Source organism: Nicotiana tabacum, chromosome 13, assembly GCF_000715075.1.
Source record: "Nicotiana tabacum cultivar K326 chromosome 13, ASM71507v2, whole genome shotgun sequence".
Classification (NCBI taxonomy): domain Eukaryota; kingdom Viridiplantae; phylum Streptophyta; class Magnoliopsida; order Solanales; family Solanaceae; genus Nicotiana; species Nicotiana tabacum.
Genome location: NC_134092.1, coordinates 29235819 through 29257631, shown reverse-complemented (window position 1 = coordinate 29257631; position 21813 = coordinate 29235819). Strand labels below are relative to the sequence as shown.

Below are 21813 nucleotides of genomic sequence, written 5' to 3'. Positions count from 1 at the left end.
GGGAGAAGAGCAGGGGCTGCGATCGCCAAGCAGCTACCTTGCTATCTTCGAGAAAAACATCTGCAACCAGAATAACCAATAACCGCTACCGTATCCAGCTACACCTGGATTTGCACACAAGGTGCAAGGAGTAACGTGAGTACGCCAACTCAGTAAGTTACAATAATAAATAAAGATTGAGCAGTAGTGACAAGCAATAAAGTATATAACGTTCATATCATGAAATCTCAGTAAAATACCACATGCTTTTAAAATCAGGATTTGAATCAAAACATCTCGTTTAAACCCAGTTCCAGTAAAAATCATTTAAAGATATTTTTCAATAGTTTTCAAATAGAGGAAAAATGACAGGTGAAAAAAAATGATGAAATCATAAACAGTCCCTCGGGCAAACCTCACAGTCATTCGTGTCACTCGGGCATACCTCACAATCACTCTCGCCACTCGGGCATACCTCACAATCACTCTTGCCACTCGGGCGTACCTCACAATCACTCATGCCTCACAGTCACTCAACACTTGGCACTCGGTACTCGCAGTCAGTAGGTACCTGTGCTCACTGGGGGTGTACAGACTCCGGAGGGGCTCCTTCAGCCCAAGCGCTATATCAAGCCAAATCATGGCATAAATCACTCAGGCCCTCGGCCTATATCGAATATGTTGCGGCGTGCAGCCCGATCCCATAAATATCCTCACAAATTAGGCCCTCGGCCTCACTCAGTCATAAACCTCTCAAGCCACTCAGGCATTTCAGTAAAAATAGGGCATTTAACCCAAAACAACATTTATATGCATCAAAATAGAGTAATAAAACTGAGTTATGCAGTAAACAAGTATAACCATGACTGACTATAGACTTTCAATCGAAAACAATGAGAGAATAGTAAGAAAACGCCCCTAAAGGTCCAAACAGCAATGGCACAAGGCCCAAACATGACATTCAGTCCAAATTTACAGAAACTCTTTCTAAAACATATAAGTATCATATAGTTTCAACAAAATATGCAACTTTACAGTTGCTACGGGACGGACCAAGTCACAATCCCTAACAGTGCACACCCACACGCCCGTCACCTAGCATGTGTGTTACCTCAAAATAGTAGAATGATACGAAATTCGGGGTTTCATACCCTCAGGACTAGATTTACAATCGTTACTTACCTCAAGTCGAGCAATTCTCTACTCCGCAATGTCGTTGCCTCTCGAATCGCCCTCCAAACGTCCAGAATCTAGCCATAAGCAATACAATACAATCAAAATAGGCTAAAGGGATTAATTCCACAAGAAAAATACCAAATTATAGTCAAAATCCGAAATCGGCCCAAACCCGGCCCTCGGGACCACGTCTCGAAATCCGACAAAAGTCATAAAACCCGAAAGCCCATTCACTCACGAGTCTAGTCATACCAAATTTACTCAAATCCGACAACAAAATCCCCTTCAAAACCTCAAAATTCCATCTCAAGAACTCTTCCACTTTTTCCCCAATTTTCACCCCAAATCATAATTTAGATGATAAAAATCAAGATATAATCATGGAATTTAACCAAAACCAAGTGAGAAACACTTACCCCAATCAACTCCCTAAAAATTCCTTCAAAAATCGCCTAAATCTGTGGTCTCTAGCTCAAAATATGAAAAATGGGTTCAAATCCTCGATTTTAAAATTTAACACTACTTGCCCAGATTTTACACTTCGCGAACGCGACCGTCCTCTCGCATTCGCGTAGGCCAACTTGACTGCCTCACCATTTTACTATTTGCGAACGCGACACATGCCTCGTGTTATCACACATGCCTCGCGAACACGACACATGCCTCGCAAACGCGATGCTTACTAGCTCAGACCTTCGCGAACGCGACCACCACCTCGCGAATGCGTAGAACAAGGACCTGGGGTCCCCAACTGCCTCACTCCTCTTCGCGAACGCGACCCTTCTCCCGCGTTAGCGATGCACACGCAGACCACACCTTCGCGTTCGCGTCATCCCCTTCGCGAGCGCATAGAACAAAATTCACCACTCAGAAAACACTCTTCAGGAACGCGAGAGCGCACTCGCGATCGCAAAAGAGGAAACCAGAAGAATGCAATAACAGATATCAGCAATCTCACCAAGGTCAAGAATGATCCGTTAACCACCCGAAACTCACCCGAGACCCTCGGAACCTCAACCAAACATACCAACACGTCCCATGACATCATACGAACTTAGTCGAACCTTCGAATCACTCAAAACAATATCAAAATACTAAATTACCCCCGGATTCAAGTCTAAGAATTTCTAAACTTCCGAATTTCACCAACGATACCGAAACCTACCAAATCACGTCCGAATGACCTCAAATTTTGCACACATGTCTGAAATGACACCACGAACCTACTCCAACTTCCAGAAATCCAATCCGACCCCGATATCAAAATTTCCACTGCCGGCCAAAATCGCCAAAATTTTAGCTTTCGCCAATTCAAGCCTAATTTTACCGCGGACCTCTAAATCAAATTCCGGACGCTCCTAAGTCCAAAATCACCTAACAGAACTAACGGAACCATCAAAATTCAAATCCAAGATCGTTTATACATAAGTCAACGTCCGATTGACTTTTTCAACTTAAGCTTCTACTTTAGAGACTAAGTGTCTTAATCCAATCCGAAACCACCCCGGACCCGAACCAACTAACCCGATATATCATAATATAGTTGAAAAATACAAAAGGAAGTAGAAATGGGAAAAACAGGGCTATAACTCTCAAAATGACCGGTCGAGTCGTTACAATAATTTTTTTCGACCAACCCCTTGTCGTCGCCAGGACACTGCATAAAATTATATATATTTACACAATATATATATATATATATATATATATATATATATATATATATATATATATATATATATACACACTTGTATTTATTTAAACAATATATCTATCTTGTCTAAGTACGTATGAATAACAATTATACCATTTATAGAGAAAACATCTTTTAGCCAACACTACATCTCAATTTCAACTAAAATCATCAAAGAAGAAAAAGAGGAAAAAGAGGAGGAGGAGGAGAAACCCACCGAATACTTGTAAATAATATATTAATATGGTATAGTAATATAGGTGTGTATATACTCTTATACAATATTATGCATACAAATAAATCCTATCAACCTTCTTCTTGAGTCTCTTCTGAAAATTTAACTTTAATCTAGCTCAAATCTATTCCAAATCACTTCAATTTAGTTTTGAACTCCTCTTGATGTTTCAAATCGATTGGAACAAGACCAAATGATGTTTCCAAGCAACCCCCCCCCCCCCCCAAATTCAAAATTAATCTCAAATCTCATATGTGAACTTGACTTTCAAACTCAAAATCTCAAATAAAGTTTAAACTTAAAGCTTTAGCTATTCAATGAGATTTTTTAATCAGCTAGATTTCAGATATGAGAAACTTGAGCTCCAACAAATAGAGGTTTTATGATTATATACACTGAAAGGAAAAGGAATAATAAACCCAGTAGCAAGGATGAGGCAAATTCGTCACTTAAGGCTTCAAATCTTTGTTAAAGATGTAGTTTCACACTTGGAGTTGAAGTGCGTAGAAGATATATAAAGAAGCTTAGGTGGGCTGTGGATTGTGGAGGAATTGTATTTTCAATGTAGGGTTAAAGAAATAAAAAATTCTTTCAGATTATGTATAATCTGGGCCAAACCGGGTTAGATAGCAAAAATATGGGCCCAATTTAGTTGGAATATTGGCCAACAGACAAAGAGTGTAATTGTTTCGAGAATAACTTTAAACTATTTCCTATACGATTGGAGTAGTTTAGGCCCTAAAAAATATTTTGACTTATAATTCAGTCGGAAAAAGTTTACGTTATTAACTTAAAGACAAGTAATGTAAATCCAATCTTATGGAGTTTTGATTTCCTTATCCTTTTACTTCGCCCGCTTGGACATAAGAAAATTTTCCCTTTTTTTCAAAAAAAAATTATTTTTTCTCGAAATCAGCGTTTGTTCATAAAAATTCCAATTTTCACTTGAAAATACATTTTGGATTTTTTCGAATTTTTAAAAAACTCCAAAAAGTTATTTTTTAAAATTTTCACTCAGATTATTCACAAATCTTCAAAAACAACCCAAAATTATATTTATGTCCAAACACAACTCTAATTTCCAAATACCATTTTCACTTGAAATTTTTTTCGCTTTTTTTTTGAAATTTTACATTTCTTATATCCAAACGCCCACTTCGTGTTTGCGCAGCTGAAACGGGACGGAGAGGATTAAAGTGCAAAAATGTATTTTATGCTTATTTATTTAAAAACTCTATTGTTTAACTACATCTCAAGAGTTGGCTAAGTATTGAATCACTTTTTGTGATTTAATTACCGAAATTAGATACTAATCTCAACTTAGAATTTTAAGTTATACTTTTCCATATCTGATTATTGATATTAGCTGATATTGGTATAAAATTTATATTAAATCTTGCTATTAGTTATCCCACATCAGATGTAGAATTATAATCTTGTCCAGAACCAAACGGCCTCTAAATAACTGTTCAAAAGCTGGCTTTTTTTACCTATCTAGTTCCTAGTAAAGCCAAATTAAAGGGCTAAATTGTCATTTGACTCACTAATTCCAAATTACACCATTAATTACGTACTTGCTCAATATAAAACACAAAAAGATCAGTGTACATTTTTGCTGACAAATACACCCCGATAACTTGTGCTCTAAATCTAAGCAATTCTCCTCTGTACTTTGGTCCTAAAGAGAGAAATTGACAGATAAAGTTTGAGGTTTTTTCTCCTTCTTTTGCTACTAAGGTGTGTTTTTGCTGGCATTAAAGTTCATAGCTTATCTTTTTGGGGGATTTTCTTGGTTTTTTCTGTTCTGGGTGTATGTTATTAGATTCAAAGCCTTAACCTTTTTTCTTTTCCGGGTTCTTACTGATTGCTATACTTAGGGTTGCTTTATTGAGTTAAAGTTGATTTTTAGAGGAAATATAGGTATAATACTTGCTCGAATTGAGATGGCAATGCTGGTCTCCAATTATTTCTCTCTATTTTATATCAGATTTTGAAGTTCTGTAAGCCTGCTGCTACCAAAAGATGAAATCTTGCCTTTAATCGAATTCGAAAGATAAAAAAGAGATCTTAATGCTTGGCCTCCTAACTGATATCTCCTCTGTGAATGATGCATGGTTGTGTAGGTAGCAGGTTGTAGAATTATAATTAGGTATGAATCGGCTTTGAGAGTTTGTGGCTTGCAGATCTTTCACTAGTTAGTGAATGTTATTAATAAAACGGCTTTGTATTGTTAAGCTGTTCATGAATTTGGTGAAAAGTTTATTATTTTTGTTTCTTACAGGTGGTTTTCCTTGTTATTTTGCTCAGCACATCATCGATTTAGGTTGATATTTCTTGGGTTTTAATATTTTGCAGGTTGTGGTTCTTGAGTTTTCCTTAACTTATATGCTGGAATATGAGCACTACTCCTAATAAAAGACCACATGAGGATGGTGGAAATGTTAGTGGTAGTAACCGCAGTCACTCTTCTTCTCCAACGTACTACCAGGATGACTCTGGTAGAATGATCAAGCTGACGAGTGATGGAAAAGTGGAATTTATTCGCTCCGTTGATGTAGGCCCAGATGGTCGAATGCCGAAGATTCGACGTTTCGTATCACGGGATTCGGATAGAAGATCTCCTGAGCTACCAATGTACCGTGTTTCATCTTGTCCAAATGTTTCACATCCTGATCATTCTGTTGCTTTAGAAAACAGATTGCAGCCCAAGGAAAATAACAAGGTTGAGAATTGTGATGCAAAAAGTGAATTAAGGGACAGGGATGATAGATTTGAGAAGAGAGCTGATGATGGTAAGGACATTAAACATGAAAGGGATAATTTACCCGAATATAAGGGAGATGTGAAGGTGGATAAGGACAGGTTTAGTGGGGTGAGTTGGAAAGATTCTAAAGAAGAAAACACGGGCAAAAGATATCTTGATGTCCCTGCTGGGAACGTGGATCCATGGAATGCGTCAAGAACCCATGGTGCTGCCGAGGTAGGAAAGGAATTCTCAGACGCTGAGAACAGGGATTTTGCTCAAGTGCGTGAAGCTATTGGTGAAAACAAGGTGGATTTGATAGACAAAGATAAAGATAGAAAAAGGAAAGAAGGGAAGCACCGGGAAGGGGGAGATAGGGATAAAGAAAGAAATGATCGCCGGAATAATTTACAACTAGGGAATAGCAGTTCTGATAACAAGGAGTTGCTTAAAGAGGAAAGGGACTCTGAGCGGCGGGAGAAGGAAAGAAGAGATATTTCAAAGGATAAGGACAGACCAAAGGACTGGGAAAAGGACAATGTGAACAGGGAAGTGTGGAATGGAGCGGAGAGAGAGGTTTCACAGAGTGAAAAAAAAGTGGTTGATGTTCCTGGAAAAACAAATGAGCTGGGAAATTCAACAGTGGAGCTGAAGAAACAGAAAGATCATGATAGCTGGAAAAATACTGACAGAGATGGAAGCGAGAGGAGAAAGGAAAGAGATACTGATTTTGAAGGAGAGAAGCCTGAGAAACCTGGCACGCATCATGATAAAGAATCAGAGGGGGAAGCAATGGACACTGAAGGAGGTGGAGAAAGAGAAAGAGAAAGAGAAGCTCTTAATTGTGGAGTTCAGCAGCGCAAGAGGAGGCCAAGAGGGAGTCCTATGGCCAACCGTGATCCTCCTTTTAGGTCACACACTCATGAAAATGAAGGGTATGCCTTTTCCTTTGCTGATTGACTTGATGTTTTCTGATTCTTTACCTATAAATGGTGAGCCATAGGCAATCTACAGTCAGCCGGCAGAGTAATGGACCATTGCAACTATAGATAGATGTCATGGCCCCTGTCTGCTACAATCCTCGAGTTCGAGGTCTTTAGAACGGTTGAATGTTAGAGAATATATGTCTAGATTCATATAGGACTAGATTCAATCAAACAAGGAAAGTATTATAGAACTTAATAAAGAAAAAAATTAAGGAACTATTATAGAATATTCTGTAGGATACCTTGTGATATTTTGTACTTAATTATAAAATATTTACTTATCTTATTAGCGTAGAGCATGGTGACCTGCCATATCATGCGTAGCCTAAGCTTCTTAGAGGTCCTCTTGTACATTGTTGATCAACTAAGTCAATAAAATGTTTTCTTTTCTTTTCTTGATAGGCTTTCATATAGTTCCACTTATTGGTGGACGGCCTAAAGCCACCTGCCAATCTCTGTCTTTCTTCTTTTCCTTTTGTTTTCGAGTGACCCATACCTCTTCTCATCCACAGTCAACGTCGACTCCTCTAACATTTTTTCTCGGCTACCAGCAATGTTCCTCTTCTTTTCTAGTACGTCACTCCTCTTGTGCCAGTGGTCCAGTGACCACTGTGACTTTGATCTATTGCTACTCATTTCTCCACCGCTCCTCTCTTCAGCGACCGGCATCATATCACTATGGAGACTGGCACCTGATACCCTCCTCTAGACTTGACTTTTTTGGTCATTGTTTTTGCTAATTGAAGTTGCCGATGATGTCTTAGAGATTTGCAATAGTATACCTTTTTCGCAATTATAGAGAATAGATTCTTTTCTGGCTCTTGGGCTTTGGTTCAACGGCAGAGGTTGTTTAACACGAGATGTACGTGGCTTAAGTCACGTGTTCGAATCCTGTTGGGAGCTAGGCATGGATTTAAATGGAAAAGGATAAAGGGACCCATTATCTACTGAGTTTTGAAGCGTAGTCGGTGGATTTCTCGGTTATAAAAGAAAAGATAGGCTCCTTTTTGTATTTAGTACAAGAAGCACATTTTTACGCTGTGTAATCATCAGTAACTTTTTGGAGGAAAGAGTTCCAACATTGCTTTTTTTTTTTTGAAGAGAAAAGCTATATAAACCCTTTTTTTTTTTTTTTTTTGATAATGGTGGCGTCCGAGCCAGCGTGCTCCCAGCTCGGCTATTCCAGTGGGTACCTACTACTTTCCACCAACACAAATACCGGGTACCTGCTACTTTCCAACACTACTTCTCTTTTTTGGTGATTCTACACTATTCCACCCACATTGAGTTTAGGGTGTGTGTTCAATGTTAAAAAAGTAAGTAGTGTTAAAAGTAAGTAGTGTTTATGTCTCTACATTTAGAAATGTCTGAATCCATTGAACTTGAATAAAAAAAATATTATGTAGGATACATTAGGATATTATTATGTATCTTAATTATAGAATATTTATTTACCTTTATTAGCATAGATGATGTTACCTACCATATCATATGTAGCCTTAAACTTCTATGTAAGGAGCTCCTCTTGTATATTGTTAGTTGACTAAGTCAATAAAAAGTTTCTTCTCTTTTCACAAGAACAAAAAGGAGATGTCACATGTCATTTCCGGGAAATCTGAGATATTTATAGTCAAATAAGTGTATTAATAATCCTGTCTGTCTTTTGAGTAATCTCAGTCGAGAAAAACATTCCAGAATGGGCATGAATATGATGGCTGATCTTTTGTCAATCTTGTCATTAAGAATTGTTGCCATATTTTAAATGTGTCTTTCCCTGTTAAGATAAGCTAAACCCTTTGATATCCAAACTCTTCAAGTAATCCTGATTTTCACCTTTTTTTGGGTCATTTGATCATCTTTTTATAAAAAGAAGTCAGCAGGTCAAGAAGGCATCCGAAACCCAACATCAAGTTTCCAAGATCCCTAGAAACATCTATAAGGCGTAATTAAGAATTGTGAATTCAAAATTTTCAGATCCTTTATAATGTTCAGCTGTGCCATTTCTTAATCGCGGAGGGGGGCAGCGATAAAATGCTTTTATAAGAGCAATGTTGTCTTAAAGGGGAAAGCTTTTCAATTTTCTACATTAATAAAGTTATTATTTTATCAACAAAAAAAAGCTTTTAAAACCACCTTTATGCAGCTTCATCAATATTCTTCCATTTAATCCTGAAAAGCTTGATCAAAAAGTTTATTATGGCTTTAGTCAGATTTGCCAGTTTAGGTAATAGGGTGTTAATCACATCTATCATACTTCAAATTCAGTGACTAGTTTGGTTTTCAGGATTCAGTTTGGTTGACAATTATCTTTTTCTCAGGTCTTGTATGGTTATTTACTCAAAAATTAAATGTAAAGACTGAACTAGATTTGATAATTAAAGGGTGATATATGTGGTCTAAGTAACGTGTTTAATTCATTTTCTCGTCTAGCAACTAAAAATTTCACTAATTTGAGTTTAAACTTCCTATAATTTATTTATCCTGATAAGTTTGATGATTTTTTCTCCACTTAGATGCAGATAAATCTCTTTTTGTTGATGTGTAGTGTAACTCTTCTGTTTTCTTTCTGTGCAGATCTCCAGGTAAGCTGTTAAAAATACTTGAAGTGGTCTCAAGTTTGTATGCAGAGGAGGGAGTTGTTCTTGGCATTCATATTTGCAGACTTATTTGACTCTGAAAGTTGCTAAGTTAACAAATAAAACAACCTTGATCCCATCTTTTATTGGTTGTGATAGTTTCCATGTTAGGAATTGATGCTCTTTTGGCCGTCATTCTTCCAGATTTGCCAGCTGTTTCTGCCTTAGGTTGCTAGATATGCCTATATGCAAAATCATATGTCACATGTTCCTGCTTCTTCATCCTCTTTATTATCTTAACTGCTTTCAGCGTCTGTCTGTATTACATGAATCTCCTTCGACAATGTGTTATACTCGAACTGTCTTGAATGACTTGTTGGTCATCACTTTTCCAGTATGCAGAGAAAGGAACTCTATAGATGTCATTCTTTTGTTTCTGCATCTCAAGTCTCATGTGGGCATGTAGTTTTCTTCTTTTTGGCTTTACACTATTGATTGCTGGTGTATACTTTGGATTGTGAACTGCAAACTTCTTGCCATTTGTTTGAATCCATATAACCTTTGTCACTGCTGATGGACCAATCTCTCTTTTTAATGGACAAAACAATCAGTAGTTTGTGACCAAATTAGCACGATGATACAACTGGAAACCAGGTCCCTTCAGGATTAGAAGACAATCTTGCTTGAAATGCTTTGAGTCATTTAAGATTAAATAAATTTCTCTCCTTGAATTGAAGTCTTTCTTATACAAAAAATTTCGGGCCACATGTTACATATTAAGTTCTCTTTTAATAACCATCTAAAAGGTCGTTCGTTTTATGCGCTTTAAATCAAGGGACCACTTGCTGGATTGAATAAAGCCAATCAACATCGCCAAGCTTATGCTCTTTCCTTTTTTAGATAACCCACATTTTTTTAAAAACTTGTCTCTTGTATCCCTCTTTGTGTGTTGTCTCCTGTATCCCTCTTCCATGTTCATCATATTGAGCTCTAGATTAGAGAGGAAGAATTAGTTTGACACAAATATCATTCTGATGTAGTCGGTATTATATAGAGCTTTTCCAATTATCCATATTGGCAATCTTTCAGGAGCTTTTCCAATTATCCATATTGGCAATCTACAATTAGTCCTGAAAGATTTATTAGAGAAAAACTAAAAAACAATTATACACGAAATTTTGCTAAGTAGTTAGCTAAGGAATTCATCAAAACAATGATAAGGCGAAATTATTTTTGAGGCCCTGAAAGCCAGGGGTGGGTACTAGGGGAAACAGATAAGAGACAAAAGGATATAACTTTCCTTTAGAACCAAGTGATGAGTGATGACATTGTCTTTGAGATTAGTGCTTCTCTTCTATCCGTTCTTCTTTTACTTTAGGGTCTTTAGCTTCTCACTTTCTTGCATGCAAATTTTAACCTGACCACCTCACTCCCCTATTTTCAATTTGGTATAGCTAATTATGTCAATGGAGTCTGAAAATCTTAAAAGTAATGCGAACAAGGACTTCTAGTAATTGATGATATGATTATCTATTTCTGTGAGAATATGACTTCTTCTTGTGTTTTTTCCTTTTACATAAAAGGGTGAGTTGCATTGATCTTTTTTCTAGTTTGACATAATTACAGAGTTCTATGACTGTACTCTTACTGCTATTTCATGACAAATTTCCTTCTGCTCAATCCCGTGGCCAATTGAATCTTAATTGAGGAATGAACGTTGGCCAAAAGTACTCCAAAAAGGGTCCATGAAAATAAATAAAATTGAAAAGGTTAAGTCAGCCTGAAGAGTAGATAATCCAGAGAAAACATTCTAATTGATCTGTAATCAAGAGAAAAATTCTGTGAGAATATTAGCTTAACCTGAGAAAGTTAAAAGAGGTCTGAATAGTTACTTAAGCTCAATTTGTAATCTAATGTTATGTACATTTTTTATAATGTCCCACATTGGTTGAGAGAATGTATTGTTCTCCTTTGCATGAAAAAAGTGTTGTTCTCCTCATATAGCCTTGGGTCACCTTATGAGTTAGCTTTTGGAGTTGAGTTAGGCCCTAGGTCCATTTTCTTTACCTGCTATCAGAGCTAGACCCATCCCTATCCTTGGTTTACCCAATTTTGGGCCCCATTTGTTACTTTGTCCACGTTCCAGATGTTCAACCCTCGCCTTGCAGGAGGAGGGGAGTGTTAGAGTGTCCCACATTGGTTGAGGGAATGAGATGTTGTCTCCTTATATGATTTTGTGTAATCCTCATCTCATGATTTAGCTTTTGGGGTTGAATTAGGCCCAAGGTCTATTCTAAAAAATATGTCCCGAGTATTGAAAACATGAAAGATTTCTACTTTGAATTGGAAAAGAGACAGCCACACATTACAATGGCTTTTCTTTTGTATTCTTCAAGATTATAATTATTCTTTAGTTTATCAAAAGTATAATAATCATTTCTTTACACATCAACATTTGGAAACTATATGGGTAAGCCCAGGATTCTGATAATCAGCCACTTCGTGCAAAAGCCAACTTATAACTTACAGCTGTAACACATGGCGCATTTTGTGCATCTTGTAACGCATGGTATATTAGCTCTCAGATAACATCACAAATTCACATGTAATCTGTTATTTGTGGATAATTGCTACGTGTAAATTCCCATTAATGCACTGACTGCAACGTTTTAACTCTAGTAATGTCTGCTACATGTTTGTTGTGACCTGTAGTACATTGTATGCGGAAGTTGCGCATTCAATATTTGTAACATATGCAAATGATTCTCATCTATTAGAGTCATACTGCTATATCTACAGATCATATTACTTGTTTTGTGGAATGGTTTTATGAGTTCTATAAAATTCCTCTTTTGAATAGTCAAATAAAAATTCTGAGTGAATTGAACTGTTTTCTGTCCCTCCTTTGCTGCAGAGCTGATATGTCTGATGCGTTCTATGATGATAATTTCTGTATTCTCTTTTTTCTTTATGAAAAATCTTGTACTAAATAAATTTTATTAAAAATATTTGTTGCATTTCACCTGCCATTAAAATGTTAGTCAACGTTAGGTTAGGATGTTTTTCTATTGTTTTTCATCCCTACTTGCTTGTTGCTACTTCTGTACAAAAAATCAACTGATGATGGTACAAAGCAGAAGTTGCTCATAGATTAGCCGACTAAATGGGCCCATTATCCACCGAGTTTTGAACCATGCGCCACTAGCCCTTGGGATTTATCGGTTATAAAAAAAAATGTTGTGACTTAGTATTCCTGCTCCATATCTGAGAAATTGGTTTCCTTTGTCTTTCCAGGTAAGCATGATGTATCCACCGTCAATTATAGAGTTGGTGAGTGCATGCAAGAACTGATTAAATTGTGGAAGGAATATGAATCATCTCAAGCTGATAGAGCATCTGAGAGCTCTCCAAGTGGTCCTACTTTAGAAATTAGGATTCCAGCTGAACACGTATCAGCTACAAATCGCCAGGTAAGATTGGAATAGCAGCTGATGATTCATATACACCCTTTTAAATTTTATTCCTCATCTTCTGTTTGTGTCCTTTCGAAGATAACTACTCTAATTAATTTTAAATAATAGCTCTTTCAATACTCTGGTTCAAGGGTTTTCCTTTCTAATCATTGAACAAGAAAGAGGTTGGATGATTATGCGGGTGTTTCTAAATACTTTTACTCTTAACCAACTTTGAAATATTTGAACATCACTGTGCTAGCTCCCTATTACTTTGCATAGCTTCTTACACGCTAGCCATCAATCAGTGCGATGAATTTATGCTTCAGAAGTTCGCAAAGCGGGACGTCGTCAGGCTTGATACAGAATATATATTAGTTATTGGAGTACTCTTGGTTGTTATTATGAAGTCTGAGTCCAGTTTCTTTTAATTAAGTAGCCTTTGGTGGATTGATAAGTTAAGTGAATCTTTATGTTGTGCTATGATGTTGTATATCTTAGATGTACGTGCGGTGCTTAGCATTGGAGCAAGACATTTTAATACTTAAAATGACTGTTGTTAACGAAGACTTATTTTCTGGACCATTGGCTTGCATTGTAAATGATGATCAAACTTGGACATGAGTGGGAGTTGCAATGTACAAGAGGTGTTAGTAGTCCCACGTCGTTTGTGGACTCCTCACTTCATGAGCTAACTTTTGGGGTTAAGTTAGGCCTAAGTTCCATTTCTTCTCATTGTATCAGAGCCAAGGTCCATCCGAATTCTTGGTTTATCCGATGTTGGGCCCCATATTGTGTTGTCCACAGTACCGTTTGGGCATGCGGAGTGTGTTAACAATCCTACATCATTTGTGGGGTGGGGAATTGGACTCTTTATGTGATCTTCGGAAAAATCCTCATTGTATGAGCTAGCTTTTATGGTTGAGTTAGGCTCAACGTTCATTTCTTCTTAAGAGGGATTCCTTTTATATGAGTCTCAGACTACGTACAATGTGGTAGTAATCATTTTCTTTTTCTAGTAAAGTAAGTATTCGTCTATCATTATATACCTAATATGCTAAGGTATCCTATAGAGTAGTCTATAATACTATTATTTTTAGTTAATTCAATGAATCTAGACGTGTGAATTTAGAAACATATAACTTTACTTATCCTTTCTAACATTCAACATGCCTTCTCAAACTCTAAGTGGGGAAAAGCAATATGTGTTTGCTTATTTTGAAAACATGGAAAGAAGTTGTCAAAATCTTGCCGAGATAGTGCAAGATCACCGAAAAGAAAACAGTGTTGGAATTCTTTCTTTCAGAAAGTTGCAGTTGCTGGTAACTGCACAAGAAAGAAAGTGCTTCTTGCACTAAACGTGGGAAGAAATCTATTCTCAGTCACTGGAAAAAGGTATGGTGTTGCGAACTTCCAGGACATCATCGGTGTAGCTTAAATTAGAAAAACAATGACAAGAAGTTCAATATTTTAGAGGATGTGTGGGTTTCTTTAGAGAGGAGCTGCACGAGTCACCACAGAGTGGACGATGCCGGTCGCTAGAGAGAGGACAATGCATCGTCATAGAGGTTGATGGAAAGGGGAGGGGGCCAGGAAGAGGAAAAGAATGAAGAAAAAACAGTGGCGAGGAAGGAGGCGTAAAGCCACTCGCCGGTAGGTGAAAGCTACTCAAGATTTAGAGGGTCTGATACCATTGACAAAAATGAAGATTACTTGCTGAATTTGATTGATTAACAAAGTACTAGAGGGGCTTCTTATATATGAGTTTCTGACTATCTACATTATAGTAGGTAATCATTCTCTGTACCTAATAAGGTACGTAATTAGTCTATAATTACATATAGATATCCCAAGGTATCCTACATGGTATTATATAATAATGTTCTTAATTAGGTTTAATAAATCTAGACATGTGTGAAGGTAGTCGCGTATAATTTAATTTATCCTCTTAACATTCAAAAAATCTGAGTGCAGCATTATACTGCTGAATTGATGGACCAACTTTAACTCAAATTGCAAAACAAAAGAGCTTTTGAATTCTAATATAAGTGCACCAAGTGGCATCTTTCTCTCTGTGTCTTTCTCTCTCACACACATTTATGCTGGGGGCATAGAACCTGATCAACATGCACCTTTCATCCTTTGTATGCATATTCCTGCCACTAATTCTAATATGCATCTCATCCCCACACCTACAATTCTGGCTTAGGTTACATCTGACTCCCAGTCTTATCTCTTGTGGTTGTAGTTTGGTTCTGTCTTATCATGTTATCATAGTCATTTGAGTTCGCTATGTCATTTGCAGGTGAGAGGTGGCCAGCTATGGGGAACGGATATATACACCAATGACTCAGATCTTGTTGCAGGTTTGTCACTTATGTTCAATATTTTCGTATCACAATTAAGGCATTATGTTACAGTCCCCTGTTATGGATCTAGTTATGGGACACTGCAAGACAAAATCAGAGTTAATATGGAGAATATTAGGAGTTTGGAAAGATGGTTTCTTTTTGCAACCTATGGTGCTGGTTCGCTAAGAGAGAACCTGCAATCTCTAGAGTTAAAGTACTCAAAGACTGGAATAACTTTCTGCATACCTTTCACTGAATTCAAATAACTTTAATTCAAACACTGGTTGATTAACCACCCACCTAAAACTAGGAAATAACTTCCTAACACACTGGAATGACCGAATGAGAAAGTGGCCTACTACTAATAACTGCTACAGGAAATTTATGAAACATAACTAGCAGATGCTGAAGTCATCTACTTCCTGATATTTTTATACTTTCCATGTGTAAACCGTTGGTAGACTAAAGGGATTCTAACATTACTCCTCTCCTTCAAATCGCGCTTGTCCTCAAGCGGGAAGTGTGGAAATGTTGCCTGCATAGAAGAAATAGATTTTGAGTATACCTTCATGTGGTGGATTTTTTCATAGGTCTAGCTTTCATTCTTCCCAATTTTTTCATAACTATGATCTGGTCAAGCAAACCTATTTTTCACATAAAACAAGATAATAGATAATTATTCTAAAGAGATAATGTTTTTGCTGAACTTTCCTTATTATTGATTGTGCTACTGGTCTTCCCTTTGTCTCCTGTTAAAAGAGGCAAATATATCTGCTCAGATAATATCAATAACCATCAACTTATCTGCTTGTCCATTTGGTCTAGAGAACTGTTTAGCCTTTACCTCAGAATTGCTTGAGAACTTACCGAAGTACTTTATGTGCACGCATAATATAGGACATTGCGACATCTATTTACTACTGTTTTTTCTTGTTTCTCCAGTTCTTATGCACACAGGTTACTGTCGTACTACTGCTTCTCCTCTTCTGCCAACCATTAAGGAGTTACACGCTACTATCAGGGTGCTACCTCCCCAAGATTGTAAGTCTTTTGAAAACTAAATCTTGCTTCAGCATTGCTATTGTTAGAAAAACAGATCCTGTTCTACATATGGTATAATGTTTAAAACTTTTCTTTTAATAAGTTGTTCTGAAATTATTTGTAGCCCCAAATTTTACAATTGTGAGAAAGCACGGGAGAAAATATGTTATTGATATTGGATAATAAATACAATACAAGAGGTCCTTATTTATAGCTATACACTACAAGGAGATATTACTCTTCTTCCAATGTGGGACAAGACTACACTATACATATCTATAAACTAACAACAATCACCTTTTATGGTCCCAAGTTTTGGTCGGGCTCTCTATCACACTTGTTTGTTAATAATTTTAGTGTGTGTTTTGGCTCTGGGAAGATCAAACATGGGGCTATGGCGCTTTGGAGTTCGCTGAAACAATAAGAGTTTCTTTTATTCACATTGATGTCTGGGGTTTCGGTTAAATGAATTTGATTACTCAAGGCGAAGATAATTGTTATTAAACACTTGAGACTTGGTTAAGCACCTTGCTTCCCCCACCCTCAACCAAGGCAAAAAGAATTTAAAAAGGGACACTTACATAGTTGACTGTTGTACTTCATATAACTTCTATGCCAACTGCCATATGTTTTGAAATGTAGTGAATCAGCGCATTATCTGATGAGAAATGATTGGTGGCCTACTTTAGTTAGAAAATAGCTGTAAGGTGTACCTGTCTAGGAAAATATAAGAACGATAAAGCACCCAAGTGGTGGTCCATGTAGTGAGTGCAAACCTTGGAGACCAAGGTCCAAATCCCAGCGGAAACAAAATACACTAGGTGATTTCTTCTTATTTGCCTAAGCCTTGGTGGACAAAGTTACCGGTACTTGTGTTGGTGGGAGATAGTAGGTACCTGGTGCAATAGTTGAAGTATGTGCAAACTGGCTTAGACACCACTTATTGTATAAAAAAAAGATCAATAATGAAAATATGTGTTCCACTTGCATAGTATCTTTTTGAAGTTATGTCACTTTACATATCTTAAGAATCACCTTGGGAAACTTAAGAAAAAGAATCATTTAGGATAGCTACTTGTAGGCATACCCTTCTGAATGGAGCAGGATCAAGTTTTTCTTTTCATTCTCTCTTTCCTTTTGGTACTTACCTAAATCATTGATCGGGAATCTCTCGGAAGATCTAAAATGTGGTGAAGTCCTGGAAGTATACATATTCTTTTCCGTAATATTAACTAATTTGTCCCTTCTGGAGATTCTCTCACAGAGAGCTTTACACAGTATTGCTCAATTTTTGTTTTTTCAATTTGCTTGATCTCACTTCATTATTTAAACTGATAAAATCCAAGCTTTTGCAAGTTGACTAATTGCTGATCCCCTTCAAATGTGCATCTTATTTTCAACAGTACTAATTGATTAGTAAACAAGGAAAACAAAGGTGCAAGTTGACAAATGGCTTATCTCCTTCTAATATGCATATTGTTTTCGACAATACTAATTGATTATGCTAAAAATGGAAAAAATGTGGAGCTGCAGCATGTTCACAATGCTTTTAGTGCATCTGAAATGCTAGGATTATTGAAGGCCATTTTCTCTGTGTTGATTATGTTTGGGACATCACAATACTTTGTCCATATAGCAATAGGCTTATTCAAAGACACCTTCAATATGACTTCTGTGAGTAAAATCATAAGTCTGTTCAGATAAGGTGTTGCATCCCGATCCGTTGCATTTCTGATGTCAGACTGCATTTGCTGTAGGCTATATATCAACTCTGAGAAACAATGTGCGGTCACGTGCCTGGGGTGCTGCAGTTGGCTGCAGCTACTGTATCGAGCGGTGCTCTGTTGTGAAGGTGTGGATTGCATGCTTCTTTCCTTCCCTTCTATTCTCTCTGTTTAATTTTTTTTGGCTCAAGATTGTTTTATATCGTCTACTTTATTTGCCAAACCTTTAGTTTTCAGATGATTTTTTTAGCTTTCTGGGATGGACTTACACTACTAGCAATTCTTGCCTAGAGTACAAATCTATGTTGCTTGCTGTTTTTGATTTTTATATGCAAGTAAATTCCTTTTACAAGTAATGAATGTGCAGTTATATCTATGTGGAACTTTGTACTGACTCCTATACGACCTTTCTGATTATTTGTCATGCCCTTTAGAAAGGAGGTGGAACCATAGATCTCGAACCTTGTCTCACGCACTCCTCAACCTTGGAGCCTACGCTTGCTCCCGTGACAGCAGAGCGCACTATGACCACTAGAGCTGCAGCTTCGGTATTGTTCCACTCAAGTTGAAGTTTATTCTGCTTTGCACGTTTTTAAATATTATAAGACAAACAATATATCTTTTGCTTACTTTCCCTCTCTGGGAGCCTGAAGCTGTTTACATTGATGATGCTTAGCATTCGACTGAACCCTCCTCTTTTCTTTATAAATAGCATAACCAGCTGAGAACCATCTAGGTGGAGACTATTGCTGAATTGTGTCTCTTCTCCATTTCTGTAGACTAATGCTAAACCCTTTTCAACACTATAGTCGCCAAATTAACATCTAACTATCTTGTCCACCCTTTTTTACTTTAAAAACGTGGATGCCTTGTCCATACAAACAGCTTAAAAGGAAAAAAAAAAGGTAAGAGGAGTTTTGGTATATTCATGTGAACGTGTTTTTTGCATTAACTAATGATGCAACTGTATCTTATAAAAAAAGCAAAACTTGAAATGCTGAAACTTGAAAATTTCCACAATCTATCCCCTTCTTGGTGTTACCGGTTCTTTCTATGATTGGTCGCGTAAACAGCCCAAGTACATCATAGTTGAATTCGAAAAAAAATTCTACCTTTATACATCATGTTATCATCTTATTTACATTGCAACGAGATGCATTATGCTGAGATTACTCAGGAATAAGAGAATGAGCTCCATCGAGTTCTCGAACATTTGGCTTCTCATTAATTTGCATGAGTCATGGGAATGGTCATGGAAAACTCAATATGCCACATTTTCTCGTAATTGTGCGTAAAACTATGCAAAAAGTGATTTTAAAATGTTGAAAAGTGACTTGCTCTTGGTTTTGAGCTTCTGCTTGACCCAATGGTAATAAAGAGCTGCAAAATAACCAAAAACCAACTCAAGTAGATCTTATAGTCTATTTTAGGTTAGTCATTGCAATCTGATGGTCATATCTTTTTGTTATTTATCTTTTCTTGAGGTACTGAAAGGAGAAGGAGATGTAACACTATGCATTCTATTTTGATTAATAATCTTGGTTGTAGTGTGTTGTGGTATTTAAATTTTCCAATTAACTTAGCCTCAACTTGATTGTTGGTTCCCTCCCTCTCTCATTGTAGAATGCACTACGACAACAGAGATTTGTACGTGAAGTGACCATTCAGTTCAACTTATGCAATGAGCCTTGGTATGTTGTGATTTTCTGGATCAGCTTACTCTTCAAATAAATGGTTCTTTTTTTCCTTTTCTTAAATCCAAATGATTTGTCACTTATGCAAGGATCCTTGGTATGGTACGATTTTCTGCATCAGCTCGTCCTTCAAATTTTTTCTGTTGTGATTTTCCTATTGGGTTCTGTTCATAACAAAAGGATTTTTTTTTTCTTTTCCAAAGGGAGTTATTTTTAATGCTTTTGGTATATATTTTATGAGTAACTTTTTTTTCTTCATATTTAAAATATTTTTCAATATTATTGGGAAGGAGAACAAGGTAAATTTTTCTATGAAATTTATCTTCCTTTTTTTCCAATACAGCCTGGCACTCAATAGTTACAATATGGTATTCTCTAATAAATCCTTCTCAAGACTTGCCTTCAATTTGCTTGAATGAAATTTCAATGGATCCATGAAGGCTGTCTTACTATTGATCATTTTTTCCCAATTCCTGTAGTGTTCAGAGTATTGTGCATATAACTACAAGTGTGAGTGTGTGACTTTGAAGCAGTAAGATTGATGCGTCGGAGGACCATTTAGTTTTCTTTTTAACTGTATCTTGGGATGCTTGGATCTGTGATTGGGACCTAAGGGTAGATAATGTCTTTGTATTCTTTTTCAAGCTCTTTCCATATGTTAGTAGGGGGTTGTGAACTGTGAAGTATGGGTTGGAATATCAAGGATGAGCAATGCTACAGTATACTTGTCTTGTTCTATTCTCTGACCTTTAGTTTTGAGTCGGTAACAAAGTCAGTGGTTTGATCCATATCCTTGGCAATTTAAAAAGTCTTATACCCTCCGTTCCAATTTATGTGAACCTGTTTGACTGGGTACGGAGTTTAAGAAAAAATGAAGACTTGGAATTTGTGGTCCTAAACAAGTCAAAAAGGGGCCCAGAGTATTTGTGTGGTTATAAAAGCTTCTCATTAAAGGTAGAATTGTAAGTTTAAGCAAAATTGTTTCCAAATTTAGAAAGGGGTCATTCTTTTTGGAACGGACCAAAAAGGAAATAGGTTCACATAAACTGGAACGGAGGGAGTATTTACCAGGTTGATTTACCTTGAAGAGGTTTTGTTCTTTTGATATTTTAGCTTGATGAGCCGTTGCCGATGGTTTCTATTTACTTACTGTTACTCGTTTCTTTCCCCAGGCTCAAATACAGTATCAGTGTTGTTGCTGACAAGGGTTTGAAAAAGCCCCTTTTTACATCTTCACGCATGAAAAAGGGTGAAGTTCTTTATTTGGAAACCCATACTCAAAGGTAACTCACTGGCTTCCCTCTTTTCTTACACCCTCCAATGGGACGGAACTGCCAAATAGGAGTGAAGAAAAAAATAGGAAGGAAAAAGAAAATCGATGAGAAAGTGACCGAAATGTGATTTTTGATAATTTTGCATCTGATTTGTGCCTTTTTACTGTGGTCTTCGGTCTCCTTCACTCCTTGACTTGTTAATTAATCTGAAGGTATGAGCTCTGCTTTAATGGAGAAAAGATGGTAAAGGCTACAACGTCTCAGATGCATGAAATGGATGTTGACAAACCTCAAACTTACAACATACACGTGGCAAACGGAGAAAAATATGGAGCGGACGGTGAAAATATGATGGTAGATTTGTTTCGATGGTCCCGGTGTAAGAAGGCCTTGCCTCAGAAACTAATGCAATCAGTTGGAATTCCTTTACCCCTTGAACATGTTGAGGTATTCAACCTTGTTTCTGCCCCTATTACGTGTTAGCAATATCTGTATAATAGCAACACCATGAAGAGTAGGTTATTTGTGCTGTGAATACCAAAAAGCTTACATCCCTATTTAAGAAAATAGCTGTCTATTTTTCCTCTGATTGTTTTCAAATGTTACCTTTTTGGAAGGTTTTGGAGGAGAATGTGGAGTGGGAAGACATTCAATGGTCGCAAACTGGCGTTTGGATTGCTGGAAAGGAATATCCTCTTACTAGAGCACATTTTCTTTCCCCAAATTAGGCAATGTTTTGTATTGGAGAACTACAGGTTTTGGATATAATTTGTCTGGAGATAAATGTACTGGACTTGATACTGATTTAGAATGCTAAATTATGGAAGTTATGAACAAAACGATTTAAACAATGTGCATATGCGTCCTCCAGCGTATATGTTTCTCTTTT

General features: G+C 36.9%; 1 protein-coding gene across 1 annotated transcript; it reads left to right on the top strand.

Annotated features, from left to right (window-relative positions):
* Nucleotides 1–4683: 4683 nt before the first annotated feature.
* On the top strand, nt 4684–21775 carry LOC107783640 (uncharacterized). The gene is made up of 12 exons (XM_016604628.2): nt 4684–4820; nt 5439–6761; nt 9387–9394; nt 12683–12858; nt 15146–15206; nt 16134–16232; nt 17990–18084; nt 18391–18504; nt 19580–19647; nt 20823–20933; nt 21137–21371; nt 21542–21775. Exons 2-12 carry the CDS (start codon nt 5479–5481, stop codon nt 21650–21652), a joined length of 2361 nt encoding a protein of 786 aa, XP_016460114.2. The 5' UTR covers nt 4684–4820; nt 5439–5478; the 3' UTR covers nt 21653–21775.
* Nucleotides 21776–21813: the final 38 nt, after the last annotated feature.

What these genes read in the sequence shown, in the direction of transcription:
- LOC107783640 (XM_016604628.2), top strand. Translation starts at nt 5,479, where the DNA reads ATGAGCACTACTCCTAATAAAAGACCACATGAGGATGGTGGAAATGTT. An exon ending in TATCAGCTACAAATCGCCAG is followed by an intron (nt 12,859 to 15,145) that starts GTAAGATTGGAA and finishes TGTCATTTGCAG; the next exon opens with GTGAGAGGTGGCCAGCTATG. An exon ending in GGTGCTACCTCCCCAAGATT is followed by an intron (nt 16,233 to 17,989) that starts GTAAGTCTTTTG and finishes CATTTGCTGTAG; the next exon opens with GCTATATATCAACTCTGAGA.